Source organism: Mus caroli, chromosome 13 (assembly GCF_900094665.2).
Source record: "Mus caroli chromosome 13, CAROLI_EIJ_v1.1, whole genome shotgun sequence".
NCBI classification, from domain to species: domain Eukaryota; kingdom Metazoa; phylum Chordata; class Mammalia; order Rodentia; family Muridae; genus Mus; species Mus caroli.
Window position 1 is genome coordinate 28,431,139 of NC_034582.1, and position 21,925 is coordinate 28,453,063.

Here is a 21,925-nt window from a genome sequence, read left to right on the forward strand (position 1 = left end):
CTGGTTTTCCTATGGGGTCACACTCCCCTTCACCTTGTTTAATCCTTCCCCTAATTCAGCCATAGGGATCCTCAACTTCAGTTCAATGGTTGGGTGTAAGTATCTGCTTTTGTCTTGGTCAGCTGCTGGTAGGACCTCTCAGAGGACAGACACGCCAGGCTCCTGTGGGTAAGCACATCGTAGCATCAGTAATAGTGTCAGGCCTTGGTACCCTCTCATGAGATGGATCCCAAGTTAGGTGAGTCATTGGACCTTCTTTCCTTCAGTCTCTTCTCCATTTTTGTCCCTGCAGTTCTTTTAGACAGGAACAGTTCTGAGTCAGAAATTTTGACTGTGGGTTAGTAACCTTGTCTCATCTCCTAAGTCTCTGGTACTTTCCAGAGGGTCCCCTCACCTCCCATCCCCATACTGTTTATCTCTGTTCATTCTCTTGGCCATGTGGGCTTCTCTCCTGTCTTCCCCATACCTGAACCTGTTCCCCTTTCTTCCTTCCCCTCCCTGCTCCAACCCAGGTCCCTTCCTCCCTCTGCCTCTGTAAATATTTCCTTTCCCCTTCTAAGTGGAATTAAAACATCCTCATTGGGCCTTTCTGCTTGTTACACTTCTTATGGTCTGTGGATTGTATCCTAGGTCTACTGTACTTTTTGGCTAATAACCACTCACCTGTGAGTACATATCATGCACGTCCTTTTGTGTCTGGGTTACCTCACTCAGGATGACATTTTCTAGTCTATCCAGTTTGCCTGCAAAATTCATAGAATAACTCAAATTTTAGTTTTACAGTTTCTGAGTACACAACAATAGCCCAACAAAGGAAATCACTTTTGTTTCGAATAATGGGTGAAAACATAAACAAAGAACATATAATAGCAGTATAATGTCAGAACTGTGCCCTATGCACTGTGATGGCTGAGGAATCCCCACAGTACCAGGCAGACTCTTAGTAGCCATGGACTTCTAGCCTAACCTCCCGAAAGATGGGCTCTCAAGAATTATGACCTGCTGCAAGATTATTAACCTTTCTCTGTTTGTTTGTTTGTTTTAATAAGCCTGATTGTTGCTGTGTAACAAGTAGTGAGACAGCTCCTCTATCACGGTGTTTAGGGGAGAGAGGCAGCAGCTGAGGGAAGTGAGGCAGTTTCTCATGTAGCTGTCAATTCCACAGAAGAGAGAGAGTCGTGGTCTCCACCCTTAATGTCTTCCCCCAGCCCCTTCTGGGAGGCACACTTTTGATTTAGCTTTAATGCTCTCACCCTGATAGCAGTATTAATAAATTCATCTAATTATGATTTGGATTGAGTCTGTGGTCTTTTTATGATGGTGTTAACTCCATAATCCATAAAGAACAGTTTAATCTAAACCAAATATACTTAAAATGTACCAGCTATCACTCAGTGGCTGCTGGAAGTCTGGTCTATCTGCCCTTGCTCAATCTCCTGCCTTACCTTACACTTGAGAAAGACAAGAAAAAAAAAAGCCAGAGGACAAGCAAGATTATTTAAGGAGCAAGCACTGGACCCAACCAAAGACGGCAAGAATAAAAGATTCCAGTAAAGAGAAGTAAAATTTAAGTTATAGTCACACCAACAAAATTTGAATTTGTTGGCTCTAAGAGTGACGGCTTTACCATTCAGATGAGTCAGGTTTAAATCTTGGCTGGTGTATATATAAGATAGAATGTGTGTGTATGGAGATGTGTGTGCGCGCTATGTGAATGTGTACATGTGTATGAATGTGTGTGTGTATTGATACATGTCGGGATGACTTTCTTCCACATTGTATGAAGGTGTGTTCCTGTAGTTTCAGTTGTTAGTTGCAGGAAAGGCAGAGTTAACTGCTGGCAGTATTGTTTCTCTATGACTCATGACCTACAGGTAAATGCTTTTCTTTCCTCACCTGCCTAAAGGAGGATTCTCTGAGAATCCCTTTCCCCTAACTGGACAGCCTTGTCTAGCCTTAATAAAGAGAAGTGCCCAGTCCTGCAACATGGTATGCTAAGGCAGAATGATATCTAAGGGAGGTAACATGGAGAGTGGCATGAGGGGAAAAGAGGTGAGGGGGGGTGCTGGGAGGAGAGGAGGGAGGAGAAGCTGAGACCTGGAAGTAAAGTAAATTAATTAATTACTGAAAGAAACGATGATCATGTTAAAAAGCAAGCTTTGATGCTGAAGGTCACACAGTGCTCAATGGCAAAGAGCAACCCAAAAAGATAGATCTGGTGTTGTCCTGCTGCTGATTGGTTCAGACTGAAATGTGACTTTTAGAAGAATAAAGAGCTGGCAGCAGAGCTTACGCAGAAGAACTGGTAGATAATTCCTGCAGGTGGAGAGAAGGCAGACGCAGAGAGACACAGATAGACAGAAGGAAGACAAGGGAGACAGGAAAGAGCTGGGAAGTGAGAGCCACACAAAGAGACACAGTTGGCAGAGAAGTTCCTTTACTTTAGAGGTTAGTTCTGAGTCTGCCTTGGCAAAAGGGCAATGGCCTTAAGCTATATAGATGTCACCGTGTCCTAATTAAACCTTAAGCTGAATCCACTAATGGACCACAATAGATATGCATGTGTGTGCTGTATGTGAATGTATATGTGTGTGTGAATGATTGTATATGTGCGAAAACACATTGTCTACAGTGTGTTGATTATATTTCCTTGAAATTCTTCACACACTTTGCTCCCTCTTACTTAATTCCCTCACAGAGGCAGTCAATGGGATTGTGTAGTCAAGCTTTGTCAGTGTAACCTACTCCATATGTGAAGCAGGGACTTCAAGTGGGTCTTTCCTTTACACAACAGCAGTTGGGTCCATGTTAGATGAAAATACTGAAGCCAAATGCCAGTGTCATGTCTGTGCACATATATACCACATTGTTACCTGAGCTTACTCTGGCCACCCCTACCTCTCTGGTCCATCATGTTGCAGGCCTGTAACCCCTGCACTTGGAAGATAGAGGCAGGTAGATCAGAGGCTCAAGGTCATAATCAGCTACAAAGCACATTTAAGTTCATCTAGCACTACTTGAGCTCTATAAGTCTGTCTCAACTCATACACGACAAAGATACCCACACCCCCACCCACACACATGAAAAACTAACCAACCAACCAACCAAAACATTCTGGGAAATAAACAAGAAAAGTTATTCCCTTCTTAACTTTCTAAGAGATTGTAATATGGGAACCATTACTAACAATCATAGGGATCAACAATGGGGTAGTGCAATGGGAGACAGAGATTGGGGCTCAGTTCTTGGCACAGTATGAACATCATGTAATCTACAGCCAAAGAGCAGGCAGAGTAGGTTAAAAAAAATACTAGGAGCAAACACTGCAAGTGTCTGCCTGGCATTCTCACCCCTGCTGAAGACAGGCCAGGGTGATCAGATGCTGTCTGGGAGACACGGTTTCTGGTGGTCAGATATCAAGACTGATCAGGTATAGAAGAGGGAGAGTTTGGGTTGGCTAGCAGAGGAATTCTTGTAAAAGCTGGATTTTGCATGTGTGCATGAGGGCTCATGACTATCAGCCGTGGAGGCAGAAGGTCAGAGTTTGAGCCCTATGTAGGATAGATAGTGAGACTTTATTTCAAACTAGGCAACAAAAATATGGATTTTCCCCAGGAAGTACATACATAAGCTTGGCACAAGACCCAGACAACTGACTGGAATTGGACTCTGCAGAGAATCGCCATCAGGTACCGTCCCTATGAGGGTGGATTCCACAACTAACCAAACGTTCCTGGTGTTTATCCTTTTATGGTCACTGTCCTTTTAAGAATCTGGATTCACTCCAGGGCATTTTTCCACCTCAGGACTCATTTAATTGGAATGCACACACTGACATCCAGCTGGATGACTCTGTGTGAATTAACATCGACGCGAGCTTAGCTGTATGCTAGTTATGACAACATTTGAAATGGTCTAAAGTCAAAACATCAATCAAAATACACACGAGGGAACTCAGAGAAGCCGGAAAAGGAGATAAGAGAGAATTCTGTGCAATCTTTTTAGAGAGGTCACCCAAACATTTTTAAGTAACCACTTGTAGATCTGAGGTAGAGAACTGAAATAATTTTCCTTGTTGATGATAAACAGGAAGTTAGTTATACAGAGAACCCTAATGTGCACACGTACAGAGGCTATGTGCCCTGTAGTTTGAAAAAGGGTGGGCTGGAAGGATAAGCCAGAGCAATAAAGCTGCACTGGAAAGAATGCAGAGGCTAAATGAAGCATCCCTTTGTGTTTCTGTATGTCAAGAGTCACATCTCACAGCTGGTGTGGTGGCCTGGTCTGTCACTGACATCTAGCAAGGCCAGGGTGGGGCTGAACATTCTATAAGGTACTACAGCTTAGACACAGCCAAGACACACCTAACTCAAATGTCAGTAAGGTCAATGTTCAGGATCCTTGTCCTAGTGTGAGAATGAAGAAGGCAGAAAAGAATCTGAGGTTTCCAGAGCTGACCAGTCTTTTAAGCCTGGCCAGCATTCTCTCCACCGGGTCTTTTCGCTCGATAGGAGAGATGTGAGATGTTAGAGTTTTTCTGCCATTTATATAAAAATGTCAGTACTTGAGGGCTGGAACAGTAGTGGAGTCTTGGACACAGTAATGACAAGGGAGGCTTCTGTGCTTTTCTGTGCATACCAGGCAAGAACTTGGACCCTGGTTATAACCCTGAAAGGAACTCCTAACATTTCTGTTTAATGCTGTCTCGTTTATTCCCATTGAGAGTTAGCACATTTTAGTCATTGAGGCCATAACACTCAAGTAGTGTGGAACACCCCCTCCCACAGAGGGAGGAAGACAGGGAGAGAGGAGGAGGGGGAAAGAGGAGAAGGGGGGGGGGCGTTGCATGCCCCCTAGTGGACACCCTTCTAATTGCTTCATCCAAGCGGTTTGGTTAAAGCCCTTGGTTTTCTGAAGTAGTCATAGCAAACAGTGCCAGCGAGGATCCCTGATTTAGCTAGACCGCTCTTCAGCTAGACGCTGAACCCGACTGCAGACAGTGGTCAAAGTGCAGAGATCCTGCTTTTCCGTTTCTTTTCCTTTTCACCGGGACAGCCCACAGCCCCTCTGACGCCTCCTCTGGGACTTCCTGACTCTGGGACCTCCCCACCCTGCGCCTGCAGCTATTTGAGGCCAGAGCACAGGCTCTTCCTTCTCTAGGTTCTGCTTGCTGACAGCCTGAACCTGGGGTTCCCGGTAAGCTCTGCTATGAGCTGGCTGAAGATGGTGGGGTGGGGTGCTGGGGTTGCAGGACCTGGATGGGAGGAGCTAACTTGGAACATGGAATGGGCCATGACGTAAGAATCCTGGAGGGATTGGTACGAAGAGGTATCAAAACCAAGAGGGACCTAGTCTTCTGTACAGGGCAGCAGGCTTTGCTACCCTCGTGGCCTCTTATTGGCTGAGTGAGCCTGCGTCTTAGAGACGGGGTTGGGCTGTTCTCAGGGGGTTGCCCATACCCTTAGTGCCTTTAAGCTTGGATCAATACCCCAGGAATTATCCAGATGTGTTCTTTGTTTGTTTTTGTTGTTCTCTTGTTTGTTATTGTTTTATTACACTCGCGGCAATGGTGGTGGAATCCTGCAAGATTTGATGTCTGTGGGACACATAGGCAAAGTTTTGATAAAGTTTGTGTGCCAGATGAAATTGGAATGAAAGCTCAGGTTTTCCTCCCTTCCTTTGTTTTGTTGGTGGACCCTGAGCCTGTTCTTCTGCTTGCTCAGCCCCAGAGCCCCAGGCTTGCTGTTCCTCCTTCTTACCTTGAATCCGTTTTGAGAATCTGATGTATGGAAATCTAGCATTCATGTGCTGTCAGGAAGCTAGATGAGGTTTGGTTCTTTTACACTGTTTTTAGATTGCATGGGAAACAGCTGCTTGTGAAAGCATTGTACTTGAGGCTGCCCACTTCCTCGTGCCTGTGGTTTGTGTGTGGAGGGTCTGACTATCAAATAACATTTGTGTTAAGGTCCTGTGAGCCATGCGGGGGCCCAGTAATATGAATGTGGTTTCAGGAATGACTGCTGTTCGTGTTTGAGAACTACCCTGAGTAACTGTACCCACTATGGCTTCTGTTGTCACACAGAGAGGGTGTATGGTTCACACTTTGCTCCCTAAAGCATGTTCACTTGGATCCCTGTGTCTTCTTCCATGGATTTCACACTTAGTCAACCAGACTCAGCAGATATAAAGCAACAGCAGATAAATGGAGAAGCTAGGTGTTTGTAGGTAAGCCCAGCATTCAAGAGACTGAGGCAGGAAAATAGGAGTGGGAGGTCAACCTGGATGACACAATGATGAGACTCCAATTCAAACGTGACTAAACTGTTTTTCCTTTTCTGCTCTAAATAATATGGTATAAAGGGTGGTTTATTTGGCATTTACATTGTATTGTGTAATGTAGGTTATTTATAGATGATTTGAAAAATACAGGGAGATGTAGATTGGTTATATCAAATACTATAGTATTTTATTTTTTAATTTAACTGTTTTGCATATCATGTGTGTTTCCTTGAGTGGGTATGTGTATGTACATATGTGTGTATATACGTGTGTGGTGCCTGGCATCTTTTTTATTATGCTTTCTCCACCTTATATTTTCAGGCAGGGTCTCTCAGTGAACCCAGAGCTGGCCATTTTGGCCACTCTGGCTAGTTAGCTTGCTCAGGGAGTTCATTGTCTCCTCTTCCAGTGGATGGAATTACAGATGGATGCTGTACCCTCCTGTCTTTTATGTTGTTTCTTGGTCCTGCTTGTGAGGCAAGACATTTATCTTCTTAGCCATGTGCCCAGACTACTATGTTAATATAAAGGAATTGAGCACCTGAAGATTTTGGTATCTTCAGATTCCAACTAAAAGTCTTTAGAGACATGGGTTTGAATATTTATATTTATACCATGACAGTTCTAATCCAAATTATCTTATTAGAGTTGAGTAAATCACAGCTTCATCAATACACAAACAGTAGATGGAATCTGAGCAGAGTCAACAGCTTTATCCATATCTAAAACTAGGGCATGCAAGTGAATGTTGTATAATTTCACTAAAGACCATAGCCCCTGTTTCCAAGCTTGTTAGACCTGGGCTAAAAAGACATCAGACCAAGACAATAGTGTGTCTAACTCCTGATTTTTTTCATCTACCCTCCCCCCCACCCTTGCAAAGGAAAAGAAATGTGAATTAAACAAGGCCCCAACAGCTCATTAAACCAGCATTTAAATGGTCACACTTTATCCACTGATGCAGCCAGTGCCCAAATATGGTAATGATGCTGCAAGGAATAATGGTCCCCAAATGACTTGTGAGGCTGATTTTAAAAGTCTAAAAAAAAAAATGTGTAGTACTAACACATTAATAGCATGTCCTATGTTGTTACTTAAAAATTTGTTTCATTTTTACTGTGCAGTGCTAGGTTTGACCTCAAGAGCCTGGAGCACACAGGCAAGTGTTCTATCACTGACCTGTATTGCCAGCTCCTATAATGGTACTTGTACATCAGTGAACATTTTCAAATTATATAATGATTTATGTGCATTGGGGGTGAGCATGGGAATTTTTTCAGCCTTTGACTGATTGACTCTTGAAGATTTATATATTGCAAACTGAAAGTGAAATTATTTTATTGCTGTGTAATAGGTTATTTTCAAATGCATGTCTCTGGACAATCAAGGACTTTACTCAAGGTTTTGACTTAGTCCATCAAAACGGGGAGGAGTGGTGGGATAAAATATATGGACTTTAAACATCCAAGAATTTAGGTATTATGATCATGGGAATAGTTTGTCTTATGTACTTTATCTCCCTGTTTTCCTAGAGCCATGCTAAACTGACAGTTGAGGATGCTTTTAAGTCATCATGGCAAGGTCAGGTCAAGAGAGGGATGAACAGGACATGGACAGGAGGAGCCTGAAGACATTTGGCATGAGAAAGTTGATGGAGGAAGTTTCTGTGTTAGTGTGGGAAGGGGAGCTCAGAAGGGGGCCACAGGTGCTGCCTTAGAGAAACAAGTCCCTCAGAGTCAGGGGTGAGTTCAGGACAAGGGAAGGAGAATAGATCTGGGGTCAAATGTCAATCAGACTTCTCAACGGCAAAGGTGATGGCTGAAAGCAGTTAAGCAAAGATTTAGATGTAAAAATCACACCCAGACTCCTACAGATCCTGGTAACCTCTCAGTGGAATGTAAGGATAATGATCATATCAGAAAAACAATAAATCAAAATAACTGATTGGACAGCTTGAGCCACCAGAATGAGGGCATGAGCAGAAAGCAGGAAGCTCCTTGGTCCCAGAACAGATAATATTGGCAAAGGGACAGAGCTGTGCAGCACTTACAGAGGAAGCATCCAAAATGGAGTCCTGTGAACAATGTAGTCCATGAACACACTTGCATAATAAAACCTAAGAGCAATGAGCTGAGCCCAGGTGAATGATTGACTGCAAGTGCAAGTGTGTCTCAGAAGAGTCAAGTGCAAAGGAACTTTCAAGGTGACCTTTACTGCATGGTTCACTTGGGCTGTGGCAGGGAGTGTGTCTTTCAGCTTGCTGCTGGTGTGCCTAATAACAGCAGCTGGGTTTTCAGTTCCTAGACTCAGCTGTACTCACAATGGCTCTATTAACAGAAAGCGGGAGAAGAGCAATATTATATCCTTGGACTAGTTATGTTGAACAGAGGATGTAAGGTGCTTTTATTGCCACAAAGCCAGGATGTTTGACTCTAACAGCTCAGAGCAAAGTATATAGTTTAAGGAGGTTCCTACTACCCAAGAAGAATAGTCCTGAGCATAAAAAACGAAAAATACCAGTTATCTGAATTAGTCAACTTGCTCAAGAGTTTGGGAACTGGACCTATATCTTCAGCATCCTCGACAGTCTGAGCACAGCTAACAGCCAGTATGTACTCTGAGTCTCTTCACATGCCCTAGAGCTGGGTTCTTGTCCCTTGCTGGTAGATACTTTATTTCCTCATTTCTTTCTCTACTTCATACACTGCTCAGAGGACTCATTGGAGCATTTCAGAATGGAAGGCTGTTTGGCTGGGGAGATAGGATTTTAGCTACTATTTGTGAGTGATGTCAGAGTAGACAGGCCCTGCTCTTATAGTCTCATGCTTCCAGTCTCTGAAGATGTATTTGCTGATTGCTGGAGAGTCTGTTCCTGCCCTGTGTCCTCTCTCCTGGCTCCTTGTGGCTCTTCATGTAATTAAAGATACCTTGCACATTAAAAAGACATGGCCTGACCCTGAATTAGCCTGTCTGTTCCCAACAGGGCTTATCATTTAATGAGTGTGACTTTTACCTCCCATGCTGTGTGTGTCCCTTTGTGTACTGAGCCACAGCATCACAGTGTCAGTGACAGCAGAGATACAGGTTGCATATTAATTACCCCATACTAATGTGAGGTTGATTTTAATCTCTCATTCCAGGCTCACCATCATGGATCCACTGCTGGAAGCAAATGGCACCTTTGCCTTAAACCTTTTGAAAACACTGGGTGAAGACAGCTCCAGAAATGTACTTTTCTCACCTTTGAGCATCTCCTCAGCCCTGGCCATGGTCTTCATGGGGGCAAAAGGAACAACTGCAAGCCAGATGGTTCAGGTAACCAGTTCCATTTCACAGAATCTAAGTATCATTGATGTCAGTCGAGCTGGTTCAGATCTCAACGTGACTGCTCTTGATAATCAACTGGTGGTGACACAGGGGTGTGGTTGTATATGATAGGAAGGATGTGCTAGTCCTGCTGGGATCCTGGCATGAGTATTTTGACCAGTTCCTGCAGGTTGGGGGTGGAGGTTTTCTATTCAGGCTCCATTTCACCATAATTTGTGACACAATCAGCCTTGACCATGGCAGGTAGATCTCCAGTCCTTAGAATTGGGGAGGGAATACCAGGAATGAAAGAGACTTTGGGGCATGCGAGTGTGATGACAAAGTCTCACAGGAGAGGTTTCAGCAAGAGACAGCTCCTTTAGTGGTGGTAACAAAGGCTACATAAATATTTGGGAGGTGAGTAGGGGCTTTTGGGGTGAGTGTACATCATTGCCTGGGGCCAGAGTGTTAGGATGTCTCATTTGGATAAAGAAGAATTCCAGGTGCTGCAGGACATGACCTTACAAGGGGAGAGAAAGCTTAGCCTGGCTACTGGCTAACTAACCTCCTGGGGTGGCTGATGTGGCACTAGTCTATGTGTGCTGGGATATGCAGGGCCAGAGCAGGGCAGGGGGAATGGTTCCCCTCCTGCAACCTCAGGATGAAATTTCTGGGGTTTGGAAACACCTTGACCTCACTTTTACTCTGGGCCATCTCTCCCTGCTCCCAGGACTCCCCAGATCCACAGAAGTTGGGGTGTTAATGGGAAGGCTGCAGGTCACTTGGAGCAGGAACACCAAAAATTTTGCACCAAGTCTACCGGTGACTTCACTCTCTGTTCTCTGGCTCTTCTCGAGAATCAGTCTTCCAACAAGCCAAGTATAAATGGGCTGTTCCCAGAAGTTTCTAATCACATTTGGGTCAGGTTTGGCTGGGAGATTTGAGTCAGAACCAGCTGAGGCTCTTCTTGGGAGCAGTGCTTCAGGTATATTTGACATTTTTGGTTTTTGTTGGCCCATAGATGGCAGTTACTCCCTCTGTCCCCACAGTGTGTTTCTTGTTTGCTGTGACCAAATGTCCTTTCTGATAAGGACACTTGTCAGACTGGATTAGAGTTCATCCTCATGACCTCATTTTTTCTTTACTCTTTCCTTACAGGCCGATGGTCACACTTATTTAGACAGATACCAAAGGTCACAGAGGCAATGTCTCATATTTCTTTTCACCACAAACAACTATTTCTGCCAATATTTACCAGACCACAAACTCTGTTCTCCAGGCTCCAGTTGTTATTACTTCATTTTTCCCTGTCCTTTGCAGCCATTGATTCCAAAGCCAACACCATGAGTTCAATTTCCGGGTTACTGTGTGCTCATCTATTTCCTTAGAACTTAGCCATCCTGACATGAAATGAGCAGAAGCCTTGCTGGCATTGTTTCTCAAAATCTGGGGTCCAGGAGGAGCACTTCTGCTCACTGGCAAACCAGATGAGCTGACATCAGTCAATTGGTGGGCTCCTTTAGCAGCAGCAGAAGGCCCAGTGAGGGTGATCTTATGTCTGAAGTACCAGCTACTGGCTAGGGCTGTGGTTCTCTTCCAAGCCCTTTTGTGTGATGGTACTGACTTCAGGAGTTTCCATCTGGTATGCAAAGAATTGTTTGGATTTGATTCCATGAGGTTGGCTGGAGACAAAAATGGCACTTGATATTTGAAGGCCCAGACATGGAACACTATTACTTCTGAAGACTGTTGGTTAATGCCTTACTTATTACTGTGATCAAACACCATGACAAAAGGAACTTGGAGAAGAAAGGGCTTATTTTACTCAGAGTTTCATTAAACAGCTCACCATCAAAAGCAGTGAGGGCAGGGACTGACACAGGGGAGGAATCTGGAGAAGCTATGGAGGGATGCTGCTTACTGTCTTGCTCCACATGACTTTCTCAGCCTGCTTTGTTATAGAACCCAGGATCATCATCCCAGGGATAGTAGTACTCACAATTGGCTGGGCCCTTTTACACTACTAAGAAAATGTCCTATATAGACCTTCCCAATCTTATGGAGGCCATCTTAGAGTTTCATTGTTGTGGGTAGATGCTATGACCAAGACAACTCTTGTAAAGGACATCATTTAATTGGAACTGGCTTACAATTTCAAGAGGCTTAGTCCATGCATGGCAATGTGCAGACAGACATGGTGCTGGAGAAGCCAAAGGTTCTACATCTTGATCAATGGACAGCAGAAGAGGACTGTCTTCTGCAGGCAGCTAGGAGGAGGCTCTGTCACATTGACCAGACTTGAGCATTTATGTGAGACCTTAAAGCCCCATCTCCACGTGCACACTTCCTCTAACAAGTACCACAGCTCCTCTGATAAGGCTATACCTCTGATGAGAGCCACATCCTATGAGCCAAACATTTAAGTCATCTTCTTTTCAGAGAACTTTACCTTGTGTCAGTTTGACATAAAACTGTCAGCACAGTCAGACAGTGGGAGAGCCAACCTAGCCCAAAGGGCAGATGAGAGACTGATGAAGTTGAAGGTCAGAGGCTGCCTGCTTTGAGCCAGTGGAGGTTGGTTGGCAGCAATGGTTTAGTCAGAGAATAAGTAGTGAGGATGAAGAGTTGATGGTATTTGGAAGTTCATTTCTGCTCATTTCAGGGCTTATGGGGCACAAGGAGGACCCTAGGAAGGGAACACTCAAGGTATTTTCACTTGTAACTAAGTGGGTCTTTGAGTAGCTTCAGGGATCTTTGAAATTCTGAGGATGAGTTTAGTGTTGACTATTTTCTTTCATCAGCTGGGCCTGATGAAGTTGTGTTTTTAATCTGTTTTGATTTCAGGCACTGTCTTTGGATAAATGCAGTGGCAAAGGAGGTAGAGATGTCCACCAGGGATTCCAATCACTTCTCACAGAAATGAACAAGACTGGAACACAGTACGTGCTCAGAATAGCCAACAGGCTCTTCGGTGAAAAGACTTTTGATATCCTAGCTGTAAGTCTTCCCAGTTTTCATGAAGCAAAGTGAGAGAGGAATTATGTGATACAGCAGAGAGTGTATGTGCTGGGAGTTCTCCCAGCTATTTAGGCACCAGTCCAATTCTTGTATATGTTCATAAGCATTGTTCTGTACAGAATTGAACAGAATACAAAATACGTCAGCAAAGTGTGAACTTTCTCAACCTGTTTTCCAATTTTTATCTCACCCAGGATTAGAGGGTTTATAGAGTTAATGTATGTCTTTCTGAGCATACAGTAATTTATTTGTGAATACTTTCCCTGCATATGGACATTAGAACATAAATATATATAGTTCCATAAATTTGTTTCTTTTATTTTTATATTTATATTATATTATAGTTTACTATATCATCATTAATTATTATCCTACTATTACTTATTGTTATTATTGATGTTGGGGTTGGAACCATAACCTCATACATGATAAGCACACACTCAACCTCTGAGCCACAGCCCCAAGCCTGCTCAGTATGATCTGTCATCATCTGATAGTCCTGAGTATACTCGATTCATGGCATGGAAAGCCATTTGCCCATGGATGGATTTTACCTTGTACGTTGTCTGGTCATTACCTACCTGATATTGCTGAATGTTATTTTGCACATATTTTTTTGGCTCCCATATATATTTGTAAAATGAAGAATGTGAAGCATTGAGATTATAATATCTATTGCTAATTGCTCTCCCAATTGGACCCACAGGGACCCTCTGAGGTACAGCTATGGCTGAGTCTTTCTTACCCTTAAGGAGAATTGTGAAGTTATAGTATAAAACTAGTACCCTGAAAATAAGTGAAATATGTAGCCTTGAGCTTTTTGAAAGGAAGACTAGGGACTCATTCAGTATATGCTGTCAGCATAATGCACATTTCAGCCCACTTGTGCTGTATCATCTTCTGTTCTAACATGGCGGTTTGTAGGCCGTCACTACATTGCTGTCATTTTATAGCATGTGTCAGCAACATAGCCTGAACATCTGTTTGTGTAGCTGGACATCAAATCAGGACCTTGTGCATTTTCGGCCAGTCATTCCTACTAAATCATTCACTAGGTTGTATCCCCAGTCCTGACAGCTTTTTTTGTGAGTTGCCCATTTCTAAAGCTGAGCCACTCAGTGTGGTAGCCACTAGACACATTTAGCATTTCAAAATCCAAACCAACAGTTACATAAAATATAATAAACAGTCGTTTCCTTGCTTCACATGTCATACTCAGGTACTCTATGGCCATAAGTGACCCTGTGCCTCAATAGTGTCCATTTATGCTTTTATCTGCAAGGAAGATGCAGGGGGATGGTATAGAGTGACTTCCCACATCCTTTGTTCCATGTGACACCATGCAGCACTATTGTAGTTCCTGTGGGGCCAACCTTCATTTTGCACACATTACATTTTCCACACCCAAGGGTCTTCCTAGTGACCTCAGTCAGCCACAGCTAGTCCCTAGAGGATCTGCTGTTTGGGGCTTTTTAAGATGGTTCTCTTACCTCACTCAATCACTAAAATTCAAAAGAGTTGAGTATAGAGAGGTTTATTATAGATGTCCCCCCCTTTTCTAAATAGTAGGTACATTTGTACATCATTGAATTCTTGCTTTTCACATTAGGAAGGAGGGTGTTGGTGTTAATCACATTCATGGATGAATAATTATGTTGTTCTGTCTCCTCTGTCTCAGTCTTTTAAAGATTCCTGCCGCAAGTTCTATGAAGCAGAGATGGAAGAGCTGGACTTTAAGGGTGCTACAGAGCAGTCCCGACAGCACATCAACTCCTGGGTAGCCAAAAAGACAGAAGGTGAACCCAGAGTCATTTCGTTCTGTTTGTTTGGTTGGATGGTTTTGGGGCTGGGACCCAAGGCCTTGAACATGCTCAGAGACTCTGAATTACTGAGTTACCTCCTAGTCACTGTCAGCCAGTTAGCCTAATAGTCTTATTGTCTTCTTCAGAAAGACATCAAGTGGAAAAGGGAATATTTCTTTGCTTTTTAAGGTGATGCTTCTCTTTTATTTTATGGTTTTTCCATGCTAGGAAGCCACTCCAGGGCTCCGTGCATGCCAGGTAAGCACCACAGAACTGAGCTGTAGCTCCTGCCTGAAGTCAGAGCCTCTTGAACTTTTCCCGTCGATGCCTCCTTTACACTTAATATATTTTCGTGTGATTAACCAGCATGTACCAAATGAATAAAAAATTAGATCTCAGGACAGTTATTTGGTATACATAGGTTTTCATGTTCTCATTTATTGTGAAGTTTTATATTAGTGAGATTGTAGTGCTTGTCAACCCAATATCACGTGTGTGTGTGTGTGTGTGTGTGTGTGTGTGTGTGTAATTAGAAACTCACTGAAAATTATTATAGAAAAATATTAAGAGTTTCTGTCTTTTATGATTAAACCATTCTGTTTGGAAAACAGCAGAAACTGTGTGCAGGAAAACACTGTAGTCCCCAACTTACAAGAGTCTTGAATCTGAGCCACAGTGTTTCCAGAAAGTATAAATTAGCATTATAGCAATGACAGGATGTACAGTGAAAATTCTTATGTGTGCTCAAAACCATGGCTGAAGAGAATTCATGTGATGCAATGAAGGCTATCGATAACACAACCACCCCAGGATCATAACATGTTTGATTTCAAAGTAGTTTTTGGGTTTTGCCCATTCAATTTCTTTACTTTTTGCAAAATTTTCCCTTCCTACCTCATTCTGATACATTATGGAATAAGGACTCTCATCTTAAGAAGCTTTGATGTCTGGCCAGGTGTAGTGGTACCGACTTTTACTCTCAGTAGTTGAGAGGCACAAACAGAAGGATCTTTGTGAGTTAGAAGTTAATTTGGTCTATAGACTTGGTCTACATATAGAACTCACTAGTTCTAGGCTAACCAGGGCAACATAGCGATACCCTGTCTCAAAAGGAAAATAAAAAGCTTTTCTCTAATTTAATGCAACCTTTACAATTCTGCTTTTGATAAATTGACAGTTTCTGACATGTGGTCTAGCTTTATTCTGCTCTAACCAGTGTATCTATGATGTCTCCTAATATCTTAGGCAGCTTTGCAGAGCCAATTTCCTTCCTCCCGCCATCTACCTGCTGCTTTATTTTTTCCTTCCTTCTTTTCTTTTAGTCTTTTCATGAATAATGTGAAGAACAGTTTACACTTTGAGTCCGGAGCTCCCTGCTCTGGTGTGGCTCATAATCTATAGTTCTAGTGCATTCCTACAGGTGGATCAGACTTGCCCTCTTTCATCTGTGGTTTTAAGCTGTGCTGTATACTTGGAAGGGACACTACATATCTGCTCATCTAATTTTAAATTGAGTTTTTAAAACCCAGTACAGGAAATTATACATATGCGTGGGACTCTGTGTTATTTTCAACACATAATCTTTCTCAGAGTGAGGCTAATATATTTATTGATCCAAATATTGTTGTGTGTATATGTGTGCATGTGCACGTGTTTCTGCCAGAGGACAATGGCTGTTGTTTCTCAGGTACTGTCCATCTCTTTGTCTTTTCTAAAAGTCAAAGCCTCTCATGTAACTGTAACTCATAAAGTAGGCCATGCTGGATGTTCAGTAAATTTTACAGATCCAGCTGAGTCTACCTGCGAAGTGTTGAGACTACAAATATGCATGATCACATCACCTTGGTTTCGGTTTGTCTGTCTGTCTGTGTGGGTTCTGGGAGTTGAACTCAGGTCTTTATGCTTGCAAAGCACACACGTTAATGGCTGAGCTACCTCTTTAGCCCTATTTTAAAATTTTGAGTTTATCCAAATATTTTTAAGTAATTATTTTTAAATTATGTGTATGTATATGGGTGTGAGTCTGTATGTTCACCTGTGGTAGCCAGAGGAGCCCATCAGGTCCCCTGGAGTTGGAATCACAGATATTTGGGGGCCACTTGACATGGAAGTAGGGTTCTTTGCTATAGTATAAACACTCTTAATCCCTGAGCCATCTCTCCAGCAAACATTCCATTTTTTAAAGTACTTAAAATTTCTTCTTTCTAGCTCACATTTTAAGGATTCATACTGTATGTACTAACACTCACTCATACATTTTATGTATTAATTGGAACAATGATGTTTTTATTTCTAGAATATTTTCTTTTGTTTAATTTTTTTCCTTCTCAGAATTTTTGAAAAATGTGCCCCTTTTCTTTTCAGTGATGGTTGTGTTGCTTTAAGAACAAATTCCTGAATAATATTTAAGAGGCAGTGAAATCCCTTAAATGTGCACTTGGCCATTCAAGAAGTTGGCCCCTCTGCATAACAGCCTTGTGCATGCATCAGACAAACTTTAGCTAATTGGCTTTTTAATTCTTCCTTTCAGATAAAATTACAGAGTTGCTATCTTCAGGTTCAGTGAATTCAAACACTCCACTGGTCCTTGTGAATGCCGTCTACTTCAAAGGAAACTGGGAGAAGCAGTTTAACAAAGAGGACACTCAAGAAATGCCTTTCAATGTCACCAAGGTGAGTGGTGAGTGGCTCCCTGTTTACATCAGTCTCTAAAACACACTAGAAGGCTGTCTTGTGTAGCCTGTGCTTCATATGCCTTTGGGTAGCTAGGCAAGGACTTTCCAGTAACCAGTGGGGCTTTTCTCTCATCCCTTTCATCTTGTATGCTTGCTCCAGGAGGTACTTTTCTGTTGTAGAATAAACACTAAAACCACCTAACTGTTCTCAAGGATGAAGTGTTTATCTTCTTGGAATTTCCTGCCTTTCTTGTTATTGACCGGGGGGGGGGGGAACAAATGATCCCTAGGCAATGCACCAAGGAGAACATTTGACATAAACATGTTTGGTTTGTAAACATGTAGAAGGGAGAGGCCCCTCTCTTATGGAGAAAAAAGCTCAAACAGCACATGACAATTACCAGTATAATGTACTTGCAGTAGTTAGGGATCAAAAACTACAAGAATTTGTGTTGATAAGGATTTTTACTTAAATGCCACATTACTAAATGGATAGGAGTTAAAGACACAAATTAAGTGGATCATTAAAGTACTAAGATTGGGCCTATTTAAATTATGTGATTGGAGGCTTTAAGAACGAGGTATATAGGGAAAAACTGCTGAAGGCAAAGATCATCACCATGTAGGTTATGGACAATGCCAGCCCAGGCCCATTTTCCCAGACAGTGTTTCATCAGGACCCACTCCTGCTTGCTGTTGACAGATGCTCCAACAGCAGATGAGAGTAGTTGTGACAGAAAGTATACGGGCCAAAGGATCAAGAACTCTTATATCCTGGTTTGTTATGGCTAGTTGCAGTTATGCTAGCTGCAGGCCAAGGACATGGCTGAAGAGACAAGGACAGATAGCTGCTTGGCTCAAGGCTAGTTCTGGCAGACATGATAAAGACAGAACACAACAACAGAAACGGCCTTCATTGCCACATTTGATTCAGAATGGTGTGCTGTGTCAGATATGTAAAGCCTCTCTGTTTTTCACAAGGCATTGACTCCTAATGCTGTGGACCTTTAATATAGTTCCTCAGATATAAAATGACCCTCAGATATAAAACTATTTTTGTTGCTACTTTATGACAGTAATCTTTTTACTGTTGTAAATTGTAGATGTTTATCTGATATGCTAGATGTCTGATACACAAGCTCTAAGGGGGTCCTGACCGAAGAGCATCATCGTGCTGAGGTGTTGTACCAGAGTAACTTGGTCTGACATGCATTGTGCTAGACTGTATGCCTGCTGTGCTGGGGTCAGTGACAAGGAGGTCATCAAAGTATCCCAGGGCTGGACTGATGACGGTCAAGATTTAAAAATAAAGTCAGGTTTTAGAGGGCAGATGCAGGGTGTGAGAAAGGAATGAGTGAAAGATGATGGTTTTGACAACTAGAAGAAGCATGAGGAACAATATGGTGGTTTAAATAAGAATGACCCCCCCTAGAATTATATTTGAATATTTAGGGAGTGGCATTATGAGATGTGGCAATGTTGAAGAAAATGTGTCACTGGGGTGTGTGTGGGGGTAGCTTTAGGGTTTCTGATGCTCAAGCCAGGCCCAGTGGCCCTGTCTCTTCCAGCTGCCTACTGATCCAGATGTAGAACTCTACTCTTGGCTCTTTCTCCAGTACCATGTCTTCTTGTGTGCTCCCATGCTTCCTGCCATGATGATAGTGAACTAAACCTCTGCACCTATAAGCCAGTCTCAATTGAATGTTTTCCTTTAAAAGACTGCTGTGGACATAGTATCTCTTCACAGCAAAAGAACACTGCCTAAAACAGAAAATAACTATAGGAGAATCAAATTTGAAAAAAGAAAGTATGGCGTTCTTGCCTTATCTTAATTTGAGGTTTCTTTTCTCTTTAAATGAAGGCCTCAAATGGAAAGTAAAATATATGTTTAGAATCCTAAGAGACAGGACATCCAACCTGTTTGGAGATTGAGTCAGTCAACATTTTGACACTGTATTAACAGATATGGAAATAATCAACTTGAGAAGAGAAAAGTTTCATTTGACTCACTTTTAGGGATTTCAATTCCCAATGAGATAAATCTATGACTTAGGCCTGTTAGAGGGGTGCTGACAGGTGATGGTGGGATCAGATGGGCCTCAAGGCCAGAAAGTTAAGTAAAGGAAAAAAGAGGCCAGAGTCCCAAAATCCATTTCAGGGACACATCCCAAATACCTAAATACCCCTCCCACTCGGCTCCACCTTTTAAAGATCCCACCTCCTTCCAAAACTCTACTCTGAGGACCACACCTTGAAAAATGGGCCTGTGAGGTACATGTAAGATCTAAATTACTCCAGAGGTTGAGGGACTGAGGGAATGATCAATCAAAAGTGTAATCGAAAACTGTTACTATAGGCAGAGAGTGGCTATCTCAGCTATCCAAGTATTCATGATGTCTCTTTCTACCTAATATTTATCCATAATTTACAGAATGAGGAGAAACCTGTGCAAATGATGTTTCAGAAGTCTACCTTTAAGATGACCTATGTGGAAGAGATCTCCACCAACATTCTGTTGCTTCCCTATGCTGGCAATGAGCTAAACATGATCATCATGCTTCCAGATGAACACATTGAACTGAGTATGGTAAGGAGCATGGGGCTTTGATGGATTTGTGATAGAGGAAGAGTTGCATTTGGGTTTCTGCTGGGGCAGCTCTCCTAGGCTCCCATGATCATGTTTAATCTTCTACTCATTTGTGGGGCTGGGGTGGAACCCGGAGCCTGAAGCATGCTTAGCAAAGAGAACAGAGCTGCTCCCTAGCTCCTCCCAGCTACCATATTAAGTTACAGCCACACTTCCCTGCACATACAGAGTCTCCCTCAGGAGCACTGACCTAAGATCTTGAACTGTCTTCTAGGTGGAAAAGGAGATAACTTACAAGAAATTCATAGAGTGGACGAGGCTGGACAAGATGGAAGAAGAAGAGGTGGAGGTTTTCCTCCCAAAGTTTAAGCTGGAGGAGAACTACGACATGAAAGATATCCTGTGCAGGCTGGGCATGACTGCTGCCTTTGAGGAGGGCATGGCAGACTTTTCAGGAATAGCATCTAAAGAAGGCTTGTTTCTGTCCAAGGTCATTCACAAGTCCTTTGTGGAGGTCAATGAGGAGGGCACAGAGGCTGCAGCTGCCACTGCAGCCAATATAGGTTTTAGGTGTATGGTCCCCTACTTCTGTGCCAACCACCCTTTCCTTTTCTTCATCCAACACAGCAGGACCAGTGGCATTGTGTTCTGTGGTCGGTTCTCCTCCCCATGAGAAAGGATGCTGTGGTGTCAGGCCACTGCCTTTGCCCATTCTCTTTCTCATGATTTGTCTGCATCAGTAAATGTTGTGACAATTCTGTGCTTGGTAGCACACACCTGTAAAGCTAACATTTAGCAGATGAAGGTGAGAGAATCAGAGATCATGCAGGGCTAGCCTCAACTACATAGCAAGTTCAAAGCAAGCCTGGGCTACACTAGACCATTAAGCACCAAACCAAATCAAATCAAAACAATACAAAAAGAAAAGAATATACCCATGTCTGGATGCTTTATAAAATAGTATTTTGTTTACAGTTCTGGAAGCTGCAGAACATAGTTGGGGCTTCTGTACAGCTCCAGGGAAAATGGTTTCACAAAAACAGGATCATGCAAGAGTGTTGAGCAGAATGTAAGGTTCAGATTCCTTATGAATGAGTCATTCTTACAAGGTTTAATGTAACACTTTGATCCATACATTAACCTTTTCCTAGACTGTAACCTTCAATACTGAAGTAACTTTATCACACTGTGAACCATCATGAGATAAACTTTGTCCAAGTGAGCACCCTTCATCTTCTCTGCAGCAATACTGGGATCTCAATTTTTTGGTTACTTGGTAATTTATTTTACAGTACTGAAGATTTACTATGTATTTTTACAGTACTGAAGATTTATATGCAAGGCAATATACTATACAATAAATTATATCTACAATTTCCTTCAAAAAGAATGTCTTCTTCCTTTGAGAGAGGGTCGCATTGAGTTGCTCAGGCTGGCCCTAAACTCTTTCTGTAGCTTGAGTACATCTTGAACTTGAGACCTTTCTACCTCAGCCACCTGGATAGCCAGGGCTACAGCTTTTTGGCACCATGTCTAATGTTCCAGTTATTTTGTAAAGCATTTGGGATAAGGGAATTCTGGGTAAAGCAACTGAGTTATAAGAGTGTTCTACTGCACAGAGTGCCTTTGAGATCTAAAGGCTGAGGTCAACTTCTGATCTTACAGTAACCCCCTGATATAACTGGTGGAGCACTCAGGCCCTGAGCAAGGAAGATAGCCCCAGACCTCTGTTGCTCAAGCCTGGGGCAGCCTTGAATTGTAAATTTGCTCCTATCTGGTACCTTTCTGACTTCTACAACCCACTTCACATCTGGAGGATTTCTAGCATGTAAGCTAATTTGTGTAAAGAGCTACTTATTAAGTACATGGTACAGAATCTTTCCTTCTATCCTGCCCCCACCCTGTACCCAGCTCTAACAAAATTCCTATAGCATCAAGAATTTTTTTTTTTATTCCAGAGGACTAAAGGCTTTTTCCAGTCAGAACCTCTCTCTCTCTCTCTCTCTCTCTCTCTCTCTCTCTCTCTCTCTCTCTGACTGTGGTGTGATGCTAATTATTCCCTTTTAAAGTTTTCATATAGAGAATTACATGTATCACCATCTCTAATTTGAATGTACAAATATCTCCCCTACCCTAACTCAAAAACTATATAACAGCCCAACTATATTGCATATTATATAACAACCCAACTATATTGGATATACTTCCTTGGCTCCTATTCTGACCATATTTGCATCTGGGATGCAAGGCAAATCTT

The 21,925-nt window shown here is 42.5% G+C and overlaps 1 protein-coding gene across 2 annotated transcripts; it reads left to right on the forward strand.

The window, feature by feature from the left end:
* Positions 1-4,902: 4,902 nt before the first annotated feature.
* LOC110308182 (serpin B6-like) lies at positions 4,903-21,424 on the forward strand. Of its 2 annotated transcripts, none has more exons than XM_021180569.2 (7): positions 4,903-5,197; positions 9,421-9,595; positions 12,431-12,583; positions 14,283-14,400; positions 16,937-17,079; positions 19,513-19,668; positions 19,943-20,568. In XM_021180569.2, the coding sequence occupies exons 2-7, from the start codon at positions 9,431-9,433 to the stop codon at positions 20,339-20,341; spliced, it is 1,134 nt and encodes a 377-aa protein (XP_021036228.1). In that variant the 5' UTR covers positions 4,903-5,197; positions 9,421-9,430; the 3' UTR covers positions 20,342-20,568. The 2 variants fall into 2 exon arrangements, with proteins under 2 accessions (XP_021036228.1, XP_029340853.1); XM_029484993.1 differs by lacking the exon at positions 4,903-5,197 and adding an exon at positions 8,830-8,888 and having other exon boundaries at positions 19,943-21,424.
* Positions 21,425-21,925: the final 501 nt, after the last annotated feature.